This window comes from Aythya ferina, assembly GCF_964211825.1.
Source record: "Aythya ferina genome assembly, chromosome: 15".
NCBI classification, from domain to species: Eukaryota; Metazoa; Chordata; class Aves; order Anseriformes; family Anatidae; genus Aythya; species Aythya ferina.
Genome location: NC_140314.1, coordinates 1,840,043 through 1,862,983, shown reverse-complemented (window position 1 = coordinate 1,862,983; position 22,941 = coordinate 1,840,043). Strand labels below are relative to the sequence as shown.

The 22,941-nt window shown below is 42.7% G+C and overlaps 1 protein-coding gene across 1 annotated transcript; it reads left to right on the top strand.

Annotated features, from left to right (window-relative positions):
* The first annotated feature begins 5,441 nt into the window (after window positions 1-5,441).
* On the top strand, window positions 5,442-19,984 carry LOC311445370 (uncharacterized protein). The gene is made up of 20 exons (XM_084537405.1): window positions 5,442-5,510; window positions 5,832-5,966; window positions 6,220-6,349; window positions 6,520-6,613; window positions 7,189-7,339; window positions 7,728-7,890; window positions 8,374-8,499; window positions 9,687-9,749; window positions 11,119-11,241; window positions 11,574-11,729; window positions 12,437-12,490; window positions 12,744-12,961; window positions 13,249-13,325; window positions 14,046-14,156; window positions 14,706-14,792; window positions 15,648-15,755; window positions 15,984-16,105; window positions 17,225-17,347; window positions 18,721-18,763; window positions 18,933-19,984. Exons 2-20 carry the CDS (start codon window positions 5,864-5,866, stop codon window positions 19,008-19,010), a joined length of 2,130 nt encoding a protein of 709 aa, XP_084393531.1. The 5' UTR covers window positions 5,442-5,510; window positions 5,832-5,863; the 3' UTR covers window positions 19,011-19,984.
* Window positions 19,985-22,941: the final 2,957 nt, after the last annotated feature.

Genomic DNA, 22,941 nt, shown 5'->3' with positions numbered 1-22,941 from the left:
AGTCACTGCCAATTACCCAACTGATTCAAAATGAGACTCCATCACAAAATGTTAAATCACAGGATAAATCTGTCCTAGGAAGGGCTTTCATAATCAAAATACTCTCAAAGCAGAAAAACCTTTTCTAAAAGCAGGGGGAAAAAAGGGTTACAGCTTAAGCCAGACATTATATAGTAATGCCAGATGTTAAACAGTTGACTTAAATTATTGGCAGCTATCAAATGCAAGATACTAATACTACTGGTTGCAGAGCTATGCCACCAAGTTTGCAATCTGTGGAATGGGCTTAAATATTCCTTTAATTTTCTGCCTATGGATAATAAGCAATTTGGATTAGCTTCCGCAGAATAATAACCTCCTAATTCTCAGCAGATGAGTCTAAGCCTTCTGCAACATCAAAAAACCAAGGCTGTGCTTAATATGTAACCTTTAATGGCATATGTTTTTAAATTATATGACTCCACTGGACACGTGTAATTAAGCCCAAGAAATGCCTATAACCACTCTGCTTGCCTTGCAGACAGGAGAAGGCACCTACGTTGTCCCAAATGCGGAACAAAACTAAAAATCTGTTCATGGATTGGTACTCAAAGGAAAATGCTGATCTGCACCCCAAATTGGCCATTAAAACACCCATGTGTGCAGTCCCATACATCCTGGGCATCCTGCAGCAGCCCCCACTGTGGCATCCATCCCTAGCTGAAGGGATGGGGTCCTGGGGATGGCCTCGTCCCCCGTGCTGCTCAGGCTGGCATCCTTGTCCCGTGTTTTGTTCTCACCCTGCACTGGGCTCCGGGATGCATTACAAATAAATGAAGCAGCCATAGCCAGACCTGTTTTCCAGCCGTTTGCTCATCGATGTGCGTTGTGCAAATTATAAAAGCTCCCCAGCATGGCCGCAAGCCTACACGTCCCGTGAGCTTTTGTTTTGTCTTAATTCGTTCTTTTTCTTTCCTTCCCTGAAAAAGAGCTGCAGGCACTTGTGAGCTGGGCACGCTCCTGGTGCTGCACCACGGGAAGGTCCCCGCGGGGGGCTGGAGGTGGGTGGGACGGCGGCGAGGAAAGGGTCAAAACATCCTCCTGGCTGCGAGCAAAGGAGGAATGTTGGCAGGGGAAGCCTTGCCACAGGAATAAGAGGTTGTCCTGGCTGTTCGGATTACTCCACATGGGGTGAGTAAAACTGTCGGTCGGACTGAAGCGTCTGATATACAAAGGGGAATAAAAACTCATTAAAGGTCTAAAAGGAAACTCTATTAAAATACCAAATATAAAACGGAGGAGACTCGATCACCCCAGTGCTAGAGAAGTGTCAGAGCTTGAACGAACCTGGCTTTTTTTTTTTTTTTTTTTCCCTGAAAGCAGAGGAAATGTGTTTTGTGGAAAGCCAGGTGGGATGAGGGGCAGGTAGGGTGTCAAAGAGCACTGATAATATTTCAGGGTCTCGCTAGGAGCCTGGAATACGAAGGGGATTTATTCAGTTTTCGGCAGGGAAGAGAGTGCTAGCAGATTTTTGAAGGCTTTCCAATGCAGTTCATGTTCATCTGTTTCTTAAATCGCGAGCTGCTGGCTGCTGCGGAGGGGAGCATCTCCACCTCCTCCATCCCCACCCCACTGCCGGCACCGACTCAGCGCCGGTGCGTCCCTGTGGTCCCCCTGCCCTGGCCCACTGGGGTCCCCACAAAAGTCAACAAAACAGACCGCTTTTACAGGGCCTGAAATACCCCGGGAGCGGTCCTTCTCACAGCATCTCATTTCTGCTTTATTTGATCTTGGGGAAGGGAAGAAATTACAATGGGAAGGAGCTAACCGAACCATTTTCTTCCAAGCATGAAAACACCAGGTCAGCCTGTGAGTGCTGGAAGCAAGGGAGCCCGGCTTCCAACACATTCATTCCTCGTGCCTGATGGGCTTAAAAATCAAACAGTGTTAGGGCTGTCCCCCTTTGTAGGGGACACTACTCTGCTGGCTTCTCCTGTGTGGGGAGACCGGTGGTACACAGGCATGAATGCTACCAAGGCTTCTCCACAGATGGGGAATTTTGTCCCACCTCTTCCCAGATTTGAAGGTTTTGGATCACGGTTGAAGTCAGGAAAGGCATAAACAGAGGGTTCCTCTCTCACACACACATAACTCTTATCACAACATTTTTGGGACTTCTACCTGCCACCTATTTGGTTGAAATCAGCACCAGAGTTCAGTAATTACCAGGGCTGCACTCATACATGGGCTGTCACCACACAAATCTTATTTCCTCACAAAACCAGGGTTCAAGGAAAAGCTTGGTCTGGTTTAGACAGAGGTACAGAGCAGCTAACGTGTGTTTCCCTTGCTCTGGTACCATTCTTTTTCTCCTGCACCGTGAGGCTTGTTTTTCTTTTCAGCGTTCCCTCTTGGATCCTGGCTTTTGGAGAGCAAGGATGGCTCCCTCCCACCTCGGTGACTTCTGGACACGAAGAGGGCCCGTCATTCACTCAGGCACACATTATAACCACGTAAGCCTCGTTTCCGTACGAAACCCGAGCAGCGCTGCTGCCACACAACAGACGACACTTCGTCAGCCCATTGCAATGCGCTCGGAGGCACTTCAAAGATCAAGGGGAGGGGGGGACCGCCTTCAAGTCACCGCGGAAAGTTTGCCCGTAACAGAGGCGACAGCTCTGCCGAGACGCCAAAGGTAGCTGGAAATGACCACAAGCCTTTTCCCAGCAGCTCCGTTAGGAGAATCTCTTTCACAGCTCTAGCACTGAACATCCTTTTTGGGGCCAACGAGCGCGAGGCAGGAGTCAGCTCACGGTGCCGGCACGGATCTGCGGCACCTTGCTCGGGCGCAGCAGGCTGATGGATTAGCACTCGCCCGAGGGGAATTGTAGGTTTCAATCCTCTGAGCCTTTTCCAGCTGACTGATCTATCCCAAGCCTTTCATCGGATACAAATGGGCCTTTGACTTTCAACAGAATGAAGCAGCAGTAAATATAAATGGGACGTGAATATATATATATATATATTTGGAATGGATGTTTTAATGGTCTGTTTGCTCTACAGCTCTGCTGTTGCGGTCAGAGAGGAATTCCACCTCTACTTCAGGAGCCGGTGGTAGAAATCCATTCCCCTAGTCCCCAGCAGCCCACTCCCACTGAGCTGAAGTCTTCTGCATCTTCAGTTAAACCTCGACCTGGTCCAGACTGCTCCATTCCTCCCTTAAGGTTTCACTTCCCAGCCTGCTGCTAATTGTTGCCTATATTCCACTTCTTTATTTTGAGGCTACCAGTTATCCCCAAATATACACCTATATAAATCTTTATTCCCATTCCAGGCACTGACAAACACAAGCCCACTGACAAACACAAGCAGAACAAGGTTCCTGCTGCCTTTGCACAGAAAGGGGAGGGGCAAGTGCACAGCAAAGCAGTCAGTGCTCTGAAGGGATGGGGAAGCTGCTTCTCTCATGTGCTACAGTAAGAAGTGAATATGGTTGCATTTCCAGGTGTGTTGGAATTGAAATGCACTGAATACCAGGCTAAATCAGGGGTATTATACAGTCCTGTCGCTGTGGCTGTGGGAGTTCACCAGATGCTTTCTCATTGTTCTGCCTTGGCACAGGATGGAGAGTTGAGTCTGGCTTATGGGCTCAAAGAGCAGGAGAGCTGTCTCTTCACCCAAAACACAAAAGTCACTGACCTACGGGATGAAGACCATAAAGCAGAAGCCTGTGGTGTCAGTCCCAGACCTCAAGCTTTGCTAGGTCTGGGCATGAAACGCTGCGTGGCAGAGCAGACTGAGCTGAGGCGATACAAAATTTAACCAACATACTTTACACCCACACCACTAAAAATAGGACGCCGACGCCAACTCTTCATCTGGAAAGAGAGGAAACACCAGTGTTGCTGTGTTTTGGATGAAACACAGCGCTGAGTCCTGACCATATTTGGCCATAAGATCATCTCCCTGGACTTCTGCATGAGAGCGGAGTTTTCAAAAAAATTCTGCTGGCCAGGTGCCAGTTCTGCCTTTATTATTTCTCCTTGCTATCTCAATACTTCATTTCATCACCTAAATTGCTGTGTTGAGTTACTTTGGGCTGTTAAAACGCTGTCATGCTACAGAGGCAACTATGTGAAGGAAATGATGGCTCCGCAGAAAGTGCTCCATGCAGCTGAAATCGGGCCACCTATTTAGGTGTCGGGTTTAAATTTTTCATTGTAAGCACAGAAACTTGAAACATTTTGCCCAAATGTGTTGAAAGCTATGAAGACGTTAAAGATTATCCATAGAATAAATATTCATTTGCAGGAAGGCATTTTTAATGCATTAATATTTCAAGCAGCATGTTGAAACATGTGCAGCCTCTTACAGAAAAAAGGTAATCATATTCCAAGTGTTGTTTCAATAGTTTTTATTATTAACAATACCAGAAAAGTACCACATTTTTATGAATTAACAGCAGTTTCAGCTTAAATTAAAATACTTCCTAGGTTTTCCTTGTACTATTAACTACTAGTAATGAAAAATTTCCATTCCATGGGTATTAGTCCTCAAATGCTCTCCTAACAGGTTCTGTAATACTTTCCGTTTGCTGATAATTTTTAACCAACAGTACTGTTATGGTTGTCCCGAAAACATGAAAAGTGTCCTTATTTCATTCATAATTACCCTATCTGCTTTTTCCCATAGAAAAGGCAATTAATTTGCCAACAGCTTATGAATATATTGCAGCTTTACATCTTCAGCTTCCCATGTATCAGAATTTCCACTTTTGAGGCACTTTCGGTCCCACCGGCTGATGCTTGCCGGGGCCTCAGTGTGGAGCTCTGGTACCATCTAGTGTTCCTGGGAAATCCCAAACATCTGCTGGATGTGGGCATCTTGCTCATCACCTGCTGGGTTTGCAGCAGGAGAAATCTGCCCTGGGATTTTTCCAGAAAAAAAAAAAAAAAAAAAAATTTGGTGATGCCCAAAGCAGCAAAGCTCCATGAGCAGCTGTTGTGATGGTGGATGCTGGGCCTGGCTGGAAGGGACTGGACTTTTTCACTGTGTGTGTGGTGTTTGGGGCCACATCTGTGGGGTTCAGTCCCGGAGACCCCCAAAAGGAGACACCACGGCTGTCTTCAAATATAAAGTAAGTAAATTAGATCCCAAAGGAGGCTGTCGTGAGGTGTGAGAGGCGGCCTCCCCCTTCCCTCAGACAACACCTCGCATACCACAGGGCCCTGCAGGATCACACCCTGCCATGATTCCTGTCCCCCCCAAATTTGCTGTGAAGGACGAGGGGTTTATTAGGGGTTTATTCCACCAGGGGGCCAGCCATGCCCCTAGGCGTGAGGGACACCCCCCCCCCCTTGCCCACACCAAAGATGGCGGCCCCTCATTGCCCTCCCAGCCACTTTCAGCCTGCTGTGAGGGCGGAAGTAGCGCGGGCGGCTTCAGGGCGGGCCGCCCCCATAGTGTCGCCGCCTCGGAAGCGGTTGGGGGTTCAAAGAGTGGCGGGGCCCGGCGGGACGCTGAAGAGCGCGGTGGGGACCGGGGGGGGGGGGACCCGGGGCCGGGCCGGGCCGTGAGGTGGGGGCGGCCTGCGGGGCCCGGGGGCGGTGAGTGGCGGTGGTCTCGCCAAAGGGGGGCAGCTCCCGCCCTCCTATGCCCTGTATTTTGTCCCTCCCTTCCTCCTCGTTGAGGTTTGGGTGGAAAAGTGGAGGTTTTGGGGGCTGTTGGTTGTGGTGAGGGCTGGGTGGTGCCGTCCCTAGGGCGGTTCGGAGGGGTTGGGGGCTTTGGGGGAGGCGTTTTGGGGTGTTTCTGAGGGCAGTGGGGACGAGCTTTGTGTCCTGCTTGCTGCCCAGCAGCGTGGTGCTTCCTTCGGGCTTTGGCAACCATGGGGTCCTCAAAGGGGGAGGAGGAGCAGGGTGTGATCCTCATCAGCGACGACGAAACTGAGAGCACGCTTGGGACATCGGTTCTGTTGGTGGACCCGTCAGGTAAGCACTGGGCTCCTGCTCACCTGTGAAAGTTCTCCTCACAAGACAAATCTGTGAAAGCCTCTCCTACCTCTCTTTGGATGGTGTGTGCAAGTCTCTTGTCCCCTTCCTGTGTGCCATTTGCACCATATGAAATCATAAGAAAACGTGCATCTTAAAGTCTTTCAAAGAATAACTGTTAGTAGCTGATAACTTTGTTATCAAGTTGTAGTTACCTCTCTACTCATTTAGACTTTTTTTCTCTTTTATACAGAAAAGACTGCCGTGGAAGAGGAGAAAACCGAAGAGGTTGTAGACGAGGAATGTGACCTCATGGTTACGTTCTGTAAACAAGCAAATGTGATGCCCCACGCCAGATATGACTGTACAATACACCCGTTTGAGTATGTTCGCTGATGTGGAGGACGATATGGGGCTTTCCTTCCCTACATTTAAGCCACTTTGTCAAGTAACCTTGTTAACCTTGTTAGCATTTGAACAGCTAACAAGCAGAGAGAGTTGGATAAGGGCACAACCAGCTCTGTAAGTAATGGTCTGTTTTTTAACTGTGCAGGAGAATGGAATGTGATACGTGCTCGCCCCTTGGAAAAAATGCTGATTTTTGCAGTCAGTGCTACTGCTACATTTGTGATAAACTAGCTTCTGAGGTAAGGAAGAACTGTAGTTAAAAAAAAAAAAAAAAGCACAACTTCGAGTAAACTGAATTCCTGAAGTCTTTAAAAGACATCACTCTTATGCGCATTAAAACAATAAACAAAACTTAGAATTTGATTATTTTAACATTTCCTCTTCTAAATGTTCATCTCAGTCAGTTTCACAGTGCTACTAACACATGGCCAGTGTCTGTATTTATTTCTAGTAGTCCAGTAAGTTGTTGGAGTAGATATTCATTTGATAAAAAACAAATGTACCTCCTCTTTTCCTTGGGCACATGGTGTATTTCATGGAATTGCACTAAATCGGACTGTTTCTCACTGCCCTAGGCAAAGGTCAAACTTTAGATATTCCTAACCAAAGTGCAGGGGGCGAAGTAGGGGGGAGCATTGTTTTGTTTGTTTGTTTCTCTGGTGTGACTCTTTTTGTTTTGTTTTAGGGGGAGGGATCTTTTGTGTATCTCTGTCCTTCTAGTCCTTCACTGAGTTGGAGGAACAACTTTTTGTCTGCTTAACTTGAGAGGAGAAAAAAAAAAACTTTTCCCTGTCTTTCCCTTTTCATGAAATAGTGCCAGAATTGGACGACCTCTTCCCTCTGTCACTGCAACGCACATAACAAAAGCAAATTCTGGAAGGAACAGCGTGATTTTGCCTTGGCTGGTGTTCTTGTAATGTTCAAATTGGAGCTCACAGAAATAGATGCAGACCTTCGGCGTGGTGGTAAGCACAGTGTACTTACACTGTCTTGGGAGACCTGTGGCTGGCTGTTTGCTCAGTCTGTGGCTCGATGATACTTAAAATCTATGAGGACTGCTTGTCTGGACTGCAGCTGTCCTTGCAAAGGCCTGGTGAATTATTTAGGTAGCAACTTTTCTCTGCTATCCCCTTCCTGGGCTGTTTGTGGAACAGACAGATCTGCAGGTCTGGTTTTTTGCTTCCTACTTTTCTCCCCCTGGAAGAAGCACCAAAGCATGCCTGGCCATTAAGACTGCATGCAGGGGATTTGACGAACATTTTGCACAGGGTACCTATGAATGTCTTGCTGTTTCTTTTAGTTCTGAAGAAAACGGATGCACTAACAGTTTTACGTCTCTGCCTGCCCTCTTAGGAAATCTTCTAATAAATTTTATCCAGGAACTTTCTGTGGAATATAATAAGTATTTGATTGGAGAAAAAATACCTCCCATACAACATGAATGCTTTTGTCTCCCAAAGTTACCTCCTGGCCAATGCAGTGTCTGCAGGTCACGCAACCCGGAGGTTGTATACAAGTAAGTGCCACCACAACTAGCAGTACGTGTTGGTCAGTGCAAGTTTGCTTTCCTTTAGTTACATGCTAGTTAGAGTCATGGCACCTGAGATAGCAGGAACTTAACTGAGGGAACCTAACTGGTCAGCTGGCAATTAAACTACATCCAAGTTCAATTCAAAAACTCCTTTATGTATATTTTTAAATATGTCTCTTGTGCTTTGAGAAGACAGTGGCTAATGTTCCTCATAACGATTTGGGAAAGCATGAAACTAAAGTCAATATTTTTACTAATTTCTTAGGATTGGGTTTAGCTCTTACTCAGTGGTATATGCCTTTAAAACACTGAAAGTAATGCTTTGCAAATGCCATGTCACCGTGTCGTAGATTCTTGAGGAAAGGCACGTTAGTTTGCTTTCCAACTGTAGGATGGTCATAATTGCCATTAATTTACAAAGTATGTCATTCCAGACGCTTTATCTTATGGACTGCTTAACTTTCTTAGGTATTCTGGAGTTTTTGCACTGGTAACAAGGTTTTTAAATCAGGCAGAAAGAGAGAATCCTAAAGCTACTGCTGTCATGCTTCTGGGAGCAGCTAAAGAGCTGGCCCTTCATAAAGACCCTGCTTTGTAAGTATCCGGTTCCATATCTAGTGTGTAATCTTTGTTTGCTCCTCAAAAGGAGGAGATTAAGTGAGAGAGTTCTGGTTTTCCGTTTATTAAGGGTAGGAACAGTGTAAAGGTCATAGCCCTGGTTGCAGCACAGTGATGGGGAAAATGAGTGTGCGTGAGGAGGAAATGAGCCTGACTGCAGGGAGGGATTCTGGGGGACAGAGAATGATAAAGGTTGCATGTGGGAGGAAGAAGTTGCATGGGATTGAGCCACGAGGGAGAGAGGTGATCTCTGATGATGGAATTTGAGATGGGAACTGGAAGCAGAGAGGGTAACAGACAGCAGATGGTGGCAGGTGGGAATCAGTTCTAAGGGAGAAGATAAAGGGCAGGGGAACCTTCCTGAACGAAATGTGTGCAAGCTGCATTATGTGAAGAAACATCTGCTTCTGAACTGGAAGGGAGGACGTGATGCTTTTCAGGTAGTAAGTCTTAGAGCTGTCCCATAAGTCTGGTGGAAACTGACCTGTTTCACTGGGAGGACTGAACAATAAATAAACAGCACAGTGTTTAAAGTCTGTTTTTTATTTTCATGTTTATAGTATGGCTGGTTCATACTTGATTGCTGTCTGGCTCGAGCAAGGTCCCGGAACTTTGCTTAACAGAATCTAAATATTTTGGAGCTAGAATTGAAGGCTTCTTAAAAAGCAGCAGTAAATGTGGTGTGGATTAGTTCAACGGGCCAGAAACAGCAGCTCCTCTGCAGTTATTTTTGAGGAGTTATCAAGGTTGGAACCATTGTTTGGGTAGGTCTCCCTGTACGCTTACTGTGAGTCCCACAGTGTTCACTGTAGTCACATAGGATGTGGTTTGACCCTCTTGTGGGCTGATATACAGCCCTGTGCAAGCACAGATGTGCTTAAAATGATCTAATACAACATGTTAGAAGGTTAGGTACCGCTCTTCTGCCCCTGTGACTGTGCCAGAGGGGTTGTGCGTTGGTTGGTTAGGTACTGCTGAAAAACAGCTCTAGGATGTTTTACACTTTGATCACTTGTTTTATCAATTATTAGCGTGATAGCTCCCAATGCTTTTTAAGAAAAGTGTTGTCTCAAACAGTTGTGTACAGAGAAGGTAAAAATGCGGGAAAAACAGAAAAAAAATTAATGCTTTTCTTTCCCTCCCCCTCTCTGTGCCCCCCTTAGAAGCTGGCAGAACCATGGTCATATTGATTCGCTAAAGCTTGCTGTCCCTTATTTGTTGCAAAGGTAAGACATCACATAGTGCTGAGATGGCAATAAGACAGTTGCTAGATGCAAGCATTCTGCTTGCACTTGAGGTTTGAGTGCGTGCTTTAGCTCTTAAAAGCCTTAAGTAAACGTGCACAGATCTAAAATAAAGGTATGGAGTCTTATGGTTCTGTAGCACTGGGGAACAGGACCTAAATATACAATGTCAGGCACTGGTTTGTTTAAGCAGGGTATGGAGAGCGAGCTGCATGTGTGAAGACTGCAGATGTGTAGGGACAGACGGAAGAGCATAGAAAACTACACGCACCAGTCAGCCTAATAAGCAGGGACCTCAGCATGCTTTGTTATTCTATGATTGTATGCAGCAAATCAGGTTTTTTAGCATCTCTGCATCTTAGTCCCTTTCTGTGAACGTCAAGAGCAGTATCGGCCTTGCTTAGAGCCACGTAAGGACTCAACCCTTCTTTGTTGCCTCAGAGGAGACTACCTTGATAGTGAATTCAAAGCCAAGAAGGTGGATTACTTCTAAACTGTAATCTAGGAGTGTTCTGTAGGGCCAGACCAAAAGATGGTGTTGGGTAGCTACTTGTGGTTAGTAAGCCCGAAGAGTAAATAGCATCTGTTCAGAATCAAAACAGCAGCCTTGTAGTCCTCCACTGGGATGGAGTAGTCAGGGACGTAACATAGTGAAGTTCCCCCAGAGGTTAATGAATGAGGACATCTCGCTCACTTGGCTTAATTCATTTCTCATTTTAGCTTTTCACCTTTAACCTGAAATTCACTTGCAACAGAAGGTTAATGAATTAAGAATTAACTTTTTTTTAGGAGCGCTCAAAAACAATTAATATTCTCACCTCTATGACAGGTATAACCTAAATCCTGTATCAGTTTTCATTTTAAATGACTATTCCTGAATTTATTAATTTTTTACCTTAAAAGAACAGTAAAAGAATTTTCTTTGCCTCCCTCCCGCAGTTTCAAAAGAATCAAGCTCTTCTTTGTGTCAGTGTGTTATCTTCAGTTTTCAGTTTAGACAAAAATGGTTTCACAAGCTTTGAAGCTGCCAGGAGCTCAGGTTGATCAGCTTCCTTATCGAGCTTACAGGACGTTGCTGAAGTGTTTCTTGCACACTCATTGGGGATCTTCTTTAAAGCATAAGACCACAGAACACATGCTTGCACTGATGTTTACAATTAATAACATAAGAGCAATATCCATATTCACTGCAAATCTTAAAGTACAAACTTACAGATCCAAACTGTCTGACATTTAACCGAAGAAATCTATACGTACTCTGTAGTTTTCCATGTTTGTTTGTTTTTTTTTAATTTAAATAGCAATTTTATTTAACTTTAACGTTTTTGTTTTGTTTTTCTATTTAAAACAGGATCACAACACAACTTCAGAGGATGCTAGTGCTGTGTGACTTCCCAAAAAATTTATATGAGAAGTTTATTCATTTTTTCCAGTCCATTTCACTTCCATGTCACTGTTTTGGCTTCTCAAATAGGTACGTTCTTTGCTTGTTGTTTACAAAGTATATTTTCATACAGTTGGCTTATTTGAAAACAGCTGTATAGAATGGTTCTTTCATTGATGTGCTGGAGATACGCACATTTTATTGGAAGGTTTCAGTATTAGCTACTTCCTATCCTGTCCTTACCATAGTAAGATATTATTTGATGCTATTGCTAAGTGCATATTGATAATTTTGTGTTTCTGTCCCTCAAATTGAACGGTAAACTTCAAATGTTTTATTAATAAGTCTTTACATTACTTAAGGGAAATACATTGTGGCGCACTAAAAAAAAATACACTTAACATTTCTTTCTGTGCTTCTAGCTTGAACGTTGTGCCGTGGGATCATGTCTTACTCACCACTGTTCTAAAAGGCCAGAACACCACTGGACAAAGAACACAGAAAGGAAGAAAAATATTTCTGTGGGAAGCACTTCCTGTCATACAGGCCCGAGTGGAGAAATTAGTAGACAAAATGAAGTGAGATTGGTTTAGTCTTGTTTTGTGTTTTGTTTTGTTTTTTTTTTCATACTATAAATTCAACTTTGTTATTAACTGCAATGTAGTCTTTTCCTAACATTTGTAGAAGTTTTTGCATTATGGGGAAACATACCAAAAAATATGTATATATTTGAAGCTGCTCATTCCTATTGCTTATCAACAAAGTCATTACTTTTTGGAGTTGTTCATAATAGAATCAAGCCATTTTAACGCTTCAGACCTGAAAGGAATGTTGAAGTGTAAAACTTCATTGTTTCTATAATCTCACTAGGTTTTAGACTTTGATGTTTAAAATGTGCTCTGTTTGTCAAAGGCTGACTAGATAGAAGACATTTAAAAAAAAAAAAAAAAGTGTGTTCTGGTCTCTGAGTCTTCTGAAGCTTCTATTCAAAAGAATATAATCCACTTAAAGACGCTCCTGTTCCCAGCCTCCTGTTCTATTTTCCTAGAGTACAGAGATGATCTTTGGATAGCTCCTTAATTCAGATATCTGCTGTGTTCCAAAGTGTCTTTATGGAACTTATTTCCAACAGTCTCTCTTTCTGCCAGTTGTATTTCTAACCTATTTTTGCAATATCTCTTATGTGGGAGGAACTACTGTTTTGCTTCATGAATTGTAATATTTGACATGTACACAGCTTAACACTTCCTTTCTTTTCCTACCCACTTGTTTTTTCTCTACCCAGCTATAAAGAAGTTGTTCGCTACCTGAGAGCTGTGAAATGCAATGATACCAAAGGGTAAATAGCTCTTCTTGTTTCTTTTCCTTAGGTTTGTGTCCCAGTCTGTCCTTTTGTTCAATGTCTTAATAAAATGACAGAAAGAAAAGCGGGATTTTGGCAGCTGTTTACCAAGTGAAAATAATACTGTACTGCAGCTAAATTCTGCCTTATTGGATGTAATTTACTAGCTTTCAAACCTAATCAGGTATATACATACTTTATTTTTGTTCACTGTAAGTTTTACACTGTGTATGCATTTACTTCTTTCCAGGTTAAGAGACCTTCGAGATAAAATCCCATTCTATTTGTGTAAAACTGGAGATTTCCTTGATGCGGCACATTCTCTGTTGTTTCCCGTCAATAGCCTGGCATGCTGCACTGCCTGTCGGCTAACACCTTTTCAGTTTGAGGTCTACCTGAAGATGTTCAGAACAGGCAGTGTCCCCACTGGAAAGGATATTCAAGACCCTGCGCCCTGGATTACAACTGGCAAGTGTAACTTCTTGCTTTCAAACGTTTAGAATCTTAATTACAGCTTTTAATGACGTTCTGAAGTCTAAACTTCATTCAGTTTTTTACAGTTTTCTAGGATAGCATGTAGGTTCTGTATAGAAGAACTACAGCAAAATATTCTAAAAAAAATAGCTGTAGATGCTCGTTTTTTTCCTTTCGGTTTCTGTAGAAACCTGTCTGCAACTAAACTATTATCTTGGTTTTATCCATACTCTGTAGTTATTCAGGCAATAAAAAAGAGTCTTGGATTTTTCTTCTTGCAGGGTCTCCATTGAAGGATGCTGTTCTAATTAAGCAGGCACTCAAACTCCTTTACAGCAATCTGTCACTATATAGGAATGTGAGTCTGTATTAAAACTCTTTCTATGCCCTATTGAGTCGTTTTGTACGTTATCAGTTTTGTCCAGTTACTTCTCCAATGAAAGGATTTACTGTCAGGACCCTTTTCTCTGAATGGTTCACACCTTTGTGAGACTTTTGCTTTACTTGTGGGGTTTTTGATTATTTAAAAAGTCTTGTTTGGGGGAGGGGAGGAAACAAACTCTTTTCTCCAATAATAGTTCTGCGCTCTGTCACAAAACGTGTCAAGTTTTGTAAATGGTCCATTGATTTAGCTGGAACCTTTCTGACAAAATTATGACAAGTCTTATATGTATGCAGTTCTTGTAAATTTACTGAGTTTTGCAGCATGCCATAGTAGTGATAATCAAATTTACTGTATATATATGTTCTTACAGCCCCACTGTAAATAATCATAGCAGTAATGATCACACCAGCAGCAGGTCTGTTGATGGGTCATAGAATAGAAATAAAACAGGTGAAAAAAGCCTCACTTTACTATAGGTGAGGCAAAATAGGTGGGCTGTTTTGCAACCTGATAAATGAGACTGGGGAAACCCCAAGCATTAACATGTAATTTGGGTGTAGTTTTGCCTGGGTGTTCCATTAGAGAGAGGAAGAAGAGTGAATGCAAGTCAGCATGTCAAGGGGACTTACTCTGATTGCTAAAGTTTGCTAAACATGGGTTTGACTGTAAAACAAATGCTCTGCTGTGTTTCAGCCTAAATGCTGGAGTTCCCTCATCATGATTTTGGGTAGTAGCCGCTTGCTAGAAAAAAGTGGGCACCTACATCCTCTGTCACTGAAAGAGCCACCGCTTGACTTCCAAGAGGTAACTGAAATAGGGCTTTGAGATGGAAGTACTGTTGTCTCTGCTTTATACAAGACATAATTGGATGTGGGCATTGCCTCATCCTTTTAAATACTAAGGCTAATGTTACACTACCTCATCAAATATTCTTATGGTATGTGCCAAACATAATACTTTGCAAAAATTGTGAATAGGGAATAGATTAACTCTTTTTGCAGCTCAATGCTGAACACTAATTCTATATTGTTCAATGTTGAGATGAATCAGGCAATAGCAAAATGGATAGGAAAGCCATTTAAGAAAAATGTGTTCAAAGAGTCCTAAGGGACAGTATCTGGGTGTTTTCTTGACAAGAGCAGAAATAAGTGTCTGCTAAGCATAACAGGTTAAAATGATGCGTCTAGTTAATGCTACAGAGCCTTAACTTTCCGTGTGTATGCTGTTGAACAGACAACTGCATCTGTAAAAATGCTGAAAATAACTGAAAGCACTTTAAAGGAGATCGTATTGGGCAGTTTGTAAAGTAGGTAGGCATCCTCTTTGACTTGTGATTCGTTACTTCTTTTGCAGGGGGTGCTGGCTGCCAGTGGCAGTCTCTTGCAGGAACTGAAGGCAAAAGTTAATGTTTCTTTACCACCTGCTATTTTCTCTCCTCAAGTAAGTGTGCATCTGGCAATAAGGAAATTGACAACTTGGTTTATAGCTCTCAAAGATACTGCAGTTATATTATTATGAAAAGCTGTTAAGAGAGGGCTTGAAGATTTTTGGGAAATGGCATAAGACTGTTGTTCTTCACATAGTCTGAAGGTTAGAGCAGAAATCTTGGATTGTAAGGAAATGATTAGGGTCTGTTTTGGTCTGACTCTAAGAAAATCTTCAATCCAGGAGAAGTTTAAATTCATTGCTGTCCAAATTTATGCATCTACAAAGTGAGGGCTGGTAATCCCTGATTCTGTATTAACCTCACACATAGAATAATCTTGTGTCATTTGATTCAAATTAGAAGCTATCCTTTAATACTAACAGTGTGTTTGTCTCAAAACTCAGAATAGCAGTTTCACAATTTGCTTTGAACAATGGTTTCAGGTGTGAAGCATGACTTGAAACGGGTTATTTTATTAAATACAATCACCTATCTAAGGAGCAATCTTACTCTGTTTCACCTCTCTTGAGGAAACTGCATTTAGGTTATTCTCCAAGTACGTTACTCTTGGGCCAGAGTTTTTCTCCCCTTAATTCTTCCACTTCTGCTTTACTGTGATGGTATGAGACTTCACGTTTCTGTGAGGACTTTGAAAGCCCCAGGCAAAACATGCTATAGAAACAGAAATACTTGTTTTATTCTCCATCTTTTGGTCACTGTAAGATTCTTCTGGATGTCATGTCTATCATCTAGCCTGTGTGCTTGGAATGGTAGTGACTTAGTGCTGATTTGATTGGATGTGATATGCGAGTAGTGAGAAAGTGGACTTATAAATACATGTCTCTTCTTGTGGATATCTCTTCCTGCAGTTACAGCATGAGGCTTGTCTTATTCTCGCAGTGCAAGCAGTACAACAGATGCTTTTCTGTGATCTCCCATACTTGACTTCCTTCCTAGAGATAGCCCTGGCTTTTGGGGTGAGTCCTAGATATTGACTTCTATTCTAAGAGATTAAAGCAGATTAAATATAAAATCTGTGTAACACCAACCTGGTGTTGTTCCCCTTAAGCTTTTTTGACCTTTAATTTCTTTTGTGTATTTGTGGGTTTTTTTTGTTTTGTTTTGTTTTTTGTTTGTTTGTTTGTTTTTTTAAGAAACGATAGACAATTAAGTTAAATCAGTGCCCTTATTTTGTCTTTTCCTAGAGTAACTTCTGGGCTCTGAGGCTGTTACTGGATCATCTTTCCTATCAGGAGCATGTTCTCCATGGCACTGTCAATCTGATTTTGAGAGATCTGAGTCGGCAGAAAGTAACAATGCTAAAACTGTGAGTAAACACTTGCTTCCTGAAATCTGTTTATAAAAATCTTAACAGCAGTCTCGAAGCAGTAGCATTTAGCAAAGATATAATCCTTAGCTCTTTGAAAATAAGATGCTAGGAATCAATGGGAAACAAGAGACAATAGAACACTTACATAAATGATGCATCTGTTTTGAATATTGTGCACAATCCTGATTCCTTTTCTCAAGGTATAGAATGACCTCTGTGAGAGGAATTGGTTAACTTGAGTCAACCATCTGAGCCTGGGGTTATGATAATGGTCTACAAAATCATGCTTTCTATGCTAAAGGTGACCAGGGAATAATTGTTCACAGATCAAGAACCAGGGGGCTTAAAGGAAATCTGACGTGGCAAAACAAGATGGATTAAGGTTGTATCACTTGGAGGTGTGAATTTGGATGATGGAGAATGCTGTGGAAACAAAGTATATATGGACTGAAAAGCAATTAAGCAAATTGCTGTAAGACTCAATTATGACCAGCATGGAAATAGCACTCCAGACCTAAGGAGGTGGTTCTTGAGCTGTTGACGATACGAGTGTACTTAGACAACAATTAATTTCCTTCAGATCTGTATGAGCTAGCGCTATTCCTTATCTGTTCCTTTAAACAAAAGGTATCTAGGGCATCTCCTTCTGTGTATCTGGTTTGCAGAAGGCCAAAATAAATATTGCGGTTGTTGCGAAGGGAGGATACTGAGCTAGACGGGCCATTGACCTCACCCAGTGCAGCCGTTCACATAGCAATAAAGCTTTGTAGTATTTCTTACACAGTAATGCTTATTGGCCAAGTAAAGGTACATGTGGAATAGCTGCAGCAATCTGAGGTCTCTTTCCCTGATGGGGACCCCTATCATGGTGAAATAGTTCCAGCTGGAAAAAGAATGCCTGGTCACGGTATTGCTATGCCTACCTAATAGATACATTGTTGATCAGAAGGTTTTAAGTGGAAATTGTGATTTTTACATTCCTATAATGAGATGCTACTACTTGTAAAGCAGATTGAAGTATGAGAAAGTAGCATCAAGAGAAAAGCAACGCAGATATTGCCATTTGTCTTTATTGTTGAACAGATATGTTCTGTTTCTTGGTCTTATGTTGTTTAGGTGGCAAAACCTTGGTCCCCAGTATGTGGGTGAATTCCTTTGCCTGTTCCTGACTTGCAGACATAAGAAGATGCAATCTATCGGTCTGTTCGCTCTGAATATAGTTACAGAAAACCTGCATATGTAAGTGTTAATCTTTATCATAGCCAAACAGCAAATCATTATACATTGCAACAGTGCTGGTAGCTTTCTCTTAATTAACAGGTTTAATGCAAAATTAATTACTGTTTTATATACTTCCTTATTATTAGCAGCAGTAAAGATACTGAAAGTGATAGTTTGAGTGGATTTGAAATTGTTCTATGTTCCTGTTCAACTAAATGGCCTTCTAACTTGCCAGTGCCCTATGTTGTGTCTGCTCTGTGCAACCCTAACCAGTCAAGTTCTGTTAGTTTAATGTCATTGTCATCTCACTTTGTTTTTATAAACCTATATAAAACAACAACAGAAACCTTAGTTGGAATTTAGACACTGGACTCTAGGGAGGTATAATGCTGCATAAAACTTCATTTAGAGGAAATAGTTCAAATTAGCTCAAAATGTATATTGTTGTATATCTGCCAGAGTACAGTGGGTTTACAGATGTCAACGTTTCTTTTAAACTTGTAAAAGATGTTTCACATGGTGGTGAGGGAGTAAATCCCTATTAAAAACTAGACTCAGGAACATCTGGGCACTGTAATGCAAACTGATGACAGGATTAAGTTTGTGCTTGTCGGTCTTATCCTGTGTTTTTTTGTTTTTGTTTTAAAAAAAAAAAAAAAAAGAGAAGATTTGATCAGCAGCACAAAGCTGCTGGAGTGGAAAACAGCTCTGAAAATGTCTGAGTACTATGTTTAGATTACAAATGATGATAAAACACTGATAAGTCCCTATGGAGACCACTAGATATTCCTAAATATAATCCTTGCTCTCCTGGGTTGTGCAGGAAAGCATTAACTTCTATCACCTTACATCTTATGTGTTGACATAATAGTTTTAAAAAGAAATGACTCGATGCTTATATACCAGAAGGCAGAATAACTGCCTGCTCTGACACTTTTAATTCACACGTAGCAGATGGCAGCAAAATAATGTTGAGAATTCACTTTTTAGTAGCTCTCAAGTAAAAATCATGAACATGTGAGTTAACTTACCTTGTAAAATGCTTTTTTCCCCCCTCTTTCAAGCCTTTGTATGTATCTTAGGAAATAAAATTCCTAACTTCACTCAGTTGTTAAATATAACTTAGCTCATATAAAAACTTGCGGTTCTAATAAATGCCTCTTCTTATCTCAGATTTTGTGAGGTTTTACAGTACGCTCTAGCAGTAATCCAAGAGAACTTGATTAGATCCTTTTTGTTATGGTCTATCTTTGTCTTTTTTTACTGTACATCTGATGCGGGAGTCCTCTCTATTTGGAAGTTGAACTGAATTGTTAGTGTGGCTGAAATTGTGGTAGGTCTGTCCCTACGGAAAATGGATTAAGAATTATATATTTGGATCTGTTTTTCAGGTGTCCATGGGCAAAGCACCTTTGCAGATTCTTTCACAATGTAGTAAGTATCTCTGTATCTTAGAATTAACAATAAAGCATATAAATGACAAATCATTGATATATGGTGTATTTGATATGTGATAATTGATAAATATTTGAAATATTTAGTAATGTCATTTATTGTGAAGTTGACAAATTACTGATGTATGTTATCTTCTTTGTCTGCACAGGGATTAAGGTATCTGCCCCTTGGCACTGCAGCTCATCGTGAAGTCTCAAAGTTCATAAGCATTATTGAAAAACTATAACTTGCCAAAACTTTCAAGCATTTTTCAACTTGTATTCCCTGGACATACCTCTTGCTGGGTTCTTTGTTTTCTGTTTTGTCATCTCTTCCTTCACTTAAAAACACTCACCTAAGAACTGAACAGACAAAACCAAAAATTTTAGATTTAGGTGGTGAATAGTGGCTGCATTTCAGCAGATATGTTCTGGAAATGTCCTTTTTTGAGACATGTGTATTAAGCCCTCATTTAAAGAGGCAAGAGCTGTACGTTGTAGGAAAAGCTGGCCTACAGAGAGATGCTGATCTGAGGCGGCGGATGCAAGAGGTATGAGGAGAGAAACACGGACAAAAAAAAAACACCAGAAGTTTTTGCTTTTGAGTTGCACAATTGTGTAGTTGTGTTCTGGGTGAGAAAGCTGCAGCAGAGCAACTGCTAAGAGAACAGTTAGAAAACCTTCTCCAATGAGGAAAATTGCCTCTCCACTAGTGTACAACAGCGTATGTTAATGCTGTTTGCACTCCTTGGTTTTCTTCAGTGCATAATTATAAAAATAAACCACTCTTCAGTTAGTGTGGTTCAGCGTCAAGCTTTCTTATTTGCTGCAAGAAATCAGAATCAAAAAAGCCATGGCCTTTTTTTTGTACTTAAAAAAAATCTATATATATAGTTTTTGAGGTTTTCTAATTGGGGGGCTTTTTTATATTCTACAATAGCTGACAAACTGGTGCTGATGGCTGTCTTTTTTTGAAGTCTGACTACAAGTTTTCTTAAAACTTCTTTGAACTGTGAAGGTAGAAATGGAAATATTTCTAGCCTTTTTGTACTGTTCTTTGCCCCCCGCCTGATACCTGTCTGCACTGTTTTGGCAGTTGGGACAAAGTTGTTATACTGTATTTTGTTATCCAAAGTGAGTTACGTTATTCAAGTCTTCCACAGAAAATTACATGCATCTAAAATTACTTGAGGTTTAATAAAAACTTTTTGTAGAAATTACATCATGTTTTCAGTTCTGTGAGTTTTTGTTCCTTTGTTTTGCTTGTAAGCAGTTGCTGTGCCTTTACCTTGTGCTGTGAGGGGTCAGTGCAGTCCCCTGCTGCAGGTGAACGTGGTTCTGTTGGATGGCGGCAGGGGTGGCCATGTGGTGTTCTCTTCTGGCTTGGGCCCGCGTGGCATGTGGCATGGTCTTTCATCCTGGTTTCTAAGAGAGGTGGTTTTTTTTTTGCTTATTCTTAGTGCTGTGATCTTTCTCAGCCCATCTACATGAGTAGAAGGCCTCCATTCCTCATGTAACAGAGATGGGGAAGGAGACTGCAATCACTAAGCCTCTTTGTAGCCCAGACACCTTGCGTGAGGACTCTCTGCAGTGCCCTGCTCTACAAGCCTTCCTTTCCAGCCTGCGGTGGGGCTGGGCGGCCTGCGTGGCATTGCTCACGCTTTGTTTCTCTTCTCTGCAGATGTAAAAAGACAAGGGCAAAGCCAAGTAAGCCATTGCAGCTTGAAGTGTGTGGGCTCCTCGGTGCCATCCTTTTGGTGCCTGGAGCAGGGCCAGGCAGGGGAGGGAGTGGGAGCAGGTGAGGGCAGCGCTTCCTTACCCTGCACAGTCTGCATTTACCATCACAGGGAAGGGCAGGAACTGCTTCCACTGCAGTAAGTAAATAGCATGTCTATTCATTATTTATCTGCAGCTGAATTTTAATGAATTAGAGCAGCAATGAGTAAAGCCCTTATAGCGAGGATTATACTACAGATAATGATATAATCTTTTATGTATGAGAAAATGACTTTCTCTGCAGATTAGCACTTGACTTTGTAATAACTGTACCTGTCTATCCAAGCCATGCCCAATCAACCACAGTAGAAAACATCTTCCCGGTACCCTGAGACTGACTAGTGTAACCTCAAAGGTAAATTGAAGGCATTTTTTTTCCCTGCTTTGCTCCAGGTATAATTGAGATGAACAGAGCTCATTAAAAATTGAAATCTATACTTCAGAGTAGAAAATATGCATCTAAAGCTCTCTGATCCAGATATTGTATTTTAGCAAACAGAACTCTGCTGTTTTAGCAAGAGTACATACAGCTGAAACTGCCAAACACTAAGTAGAACACTTGCAAGTAAGTACATGCATTGAAGATAAAACTTTGTCTGGAACTAATGAAATTGTTTGAGATTCGTAATGTCTGGAAAGGGAATGCCATCGTTCAGCCCAGGAGCATAAGGTGTGTGTGTGTGCTTGGTTGTGATCAGCAGACCTCCATTGAGTTTGTCAGAGAAAGATTTCTAAAATACGTGGCTAATAACTTAATTGTTTAAAAACTTGTCCTCTAGTGTAATATTTAAGGGGAGGAAAAAAAAATTATCTTGTGCTAGCCTTACATTGTGTGGCTCTTACTTCTGCTCTGGGGCAAATCCTAAGCTCTCACAGCATGGCTGGGATATTTCTAGATCTGAATAGAAAATACCACCTGGGACCCCACCACCTCAAGTCTGACATGAATAACTTCACACTCAGGGTGGATTTGTATGAGAAAACAGCACAGAAACAAGTTCATGGCCAAGGAGACAGTGGAGGAGGGTGCAGGACCACCCCCACATGTGTTGCCTTGTCCCCCCTCTGCTTCCCAGCCTTGTCTCTGCTCAGTGGGCTGGGAGAGAGCTGCTGCTGTTTCTGCCAAGGACACTAATTAACCTGCTAAATGAGTTTATCCCTTCAGAGTGTGTACCAGAGAACTGAGTTATCTAAAATACCGTTCCACTGAGAGCCTTAATTAGCAGCGTGTGCTGAGGGCAGACCCCTGCTTTCTGGGGGGTGGATGGGGGCTGGTGCCTTGCTGCTGTTGTGGGGCCTCGCCCTCAAATGCTGTGCTCGGCATGTGCTGTCCTCCACTGGGTGCTGGTGCAGCACCCAACTGTGCTCGACAGGCACAGATCCCCTCTCCCCAGTCCCAGAAGAAGCCAAAACCAGCTGGCAGCTAAATCTGCCATGCTCCATGTCAAATGTCCTTGCCCACTCTTGCATACCCCACAGCAAGCTGCCTGGCACACCCCGATGTTCAGAAAGCATCCTGGTGCTGGTCCATCTAGCACTGATCTCGCATCTCGTGAGATAGATCCCATCCCTGCTGGCTCCTAGCATGAGAGCACAAAGCTGCCCCTTACCTTCCTGCGCCCAAGACACGTTTCTCCAGCCTCCAAACCCTATCTGAGATAAGGGGTTCATGATATTTTCTCCTTTCTTACCCCTCACCCAGGCTGTGCTGGGGGTGGGCTGTGTCCCCTGCGTGCGGGCTCCTTCCCACCAGTGCTGGTGCTGCCCACAGATGGCACCGATGACGAAGGGGTGAAGTCACTGCTCGGCCACCTCGGGACACCACCGAGGAGTAGCTTTCTCCCAGCTGCCTGCCAGACCAAAAATACTCCATTTTAATAACTGGACTAAGCAAAGTTTTTTTTTTTTTTTTTTTAAAAAAAAAAAAAAAAAAAAAGCAGCTTGTTGCTGGCTGCCAGATTAACAGATGGCTACAATCATTAATATTGCAAAACTTCAGGAGTTCATAATTCTTTAATCTACAAAGCCAGGCAGGGTTGCTAATGCGAGCCCTGCAATCTGCTGCGCGGGGTGGGCACGGCGGGGGCTGCGCAGCTGGGTCCTCAGTGGGTCCTCAGGGATTTGGCACGCGGGGCACTTGTCCTGCTCCCAGCCCAAAGCCTGCCAAGAAAAGGTACCAGGGTGGACGTGGCTATAGGAGGGGATGAGCTTCAGGGCCCCTCGGCTTTGGGATGGTGTCGATGGCTCCGAAATTCACTGGGCACTGCCTGTGCCATCCCTGGCAGCTCTGCCCGGCCCCGCTCAGCCGGCGCTGCAGTCAGATTGTGGAAAATCCACAGAAATCCAATAACCCGTCTCCAGTGTCATTTTATCGCTAAACCCCAGCCTTTCCCATAATTGTTT

What these genes read in the sequence shown, in the direction of transcription:
- LOC311445370 (XM_084537405.1), top strand. Translation starts at nt 5,864, where the DNA reads ATGGGGTCCTCAAAGGGGGAGGAGGAGCAGGGTGTGATCCTCATCAGC. An exon ending in AAATTAGTAGACAAAATGAA is followed by an intron (nt 11,730 to 12,436) that starts GTGAGATTGGTT and finishes TTCTCTACCCAG; the next exon opens with CTATAAAGAAGTTGTTCGCT. An exon ending in GCAGATTCTTTCACAATGTA is followed by an intron (nt 18,764 to 18,932) that starts GTAAGTATCTCT and finishes TTGTCTGCACAG; the next exon opens with GGATTAAGGTATCTGCCCCT.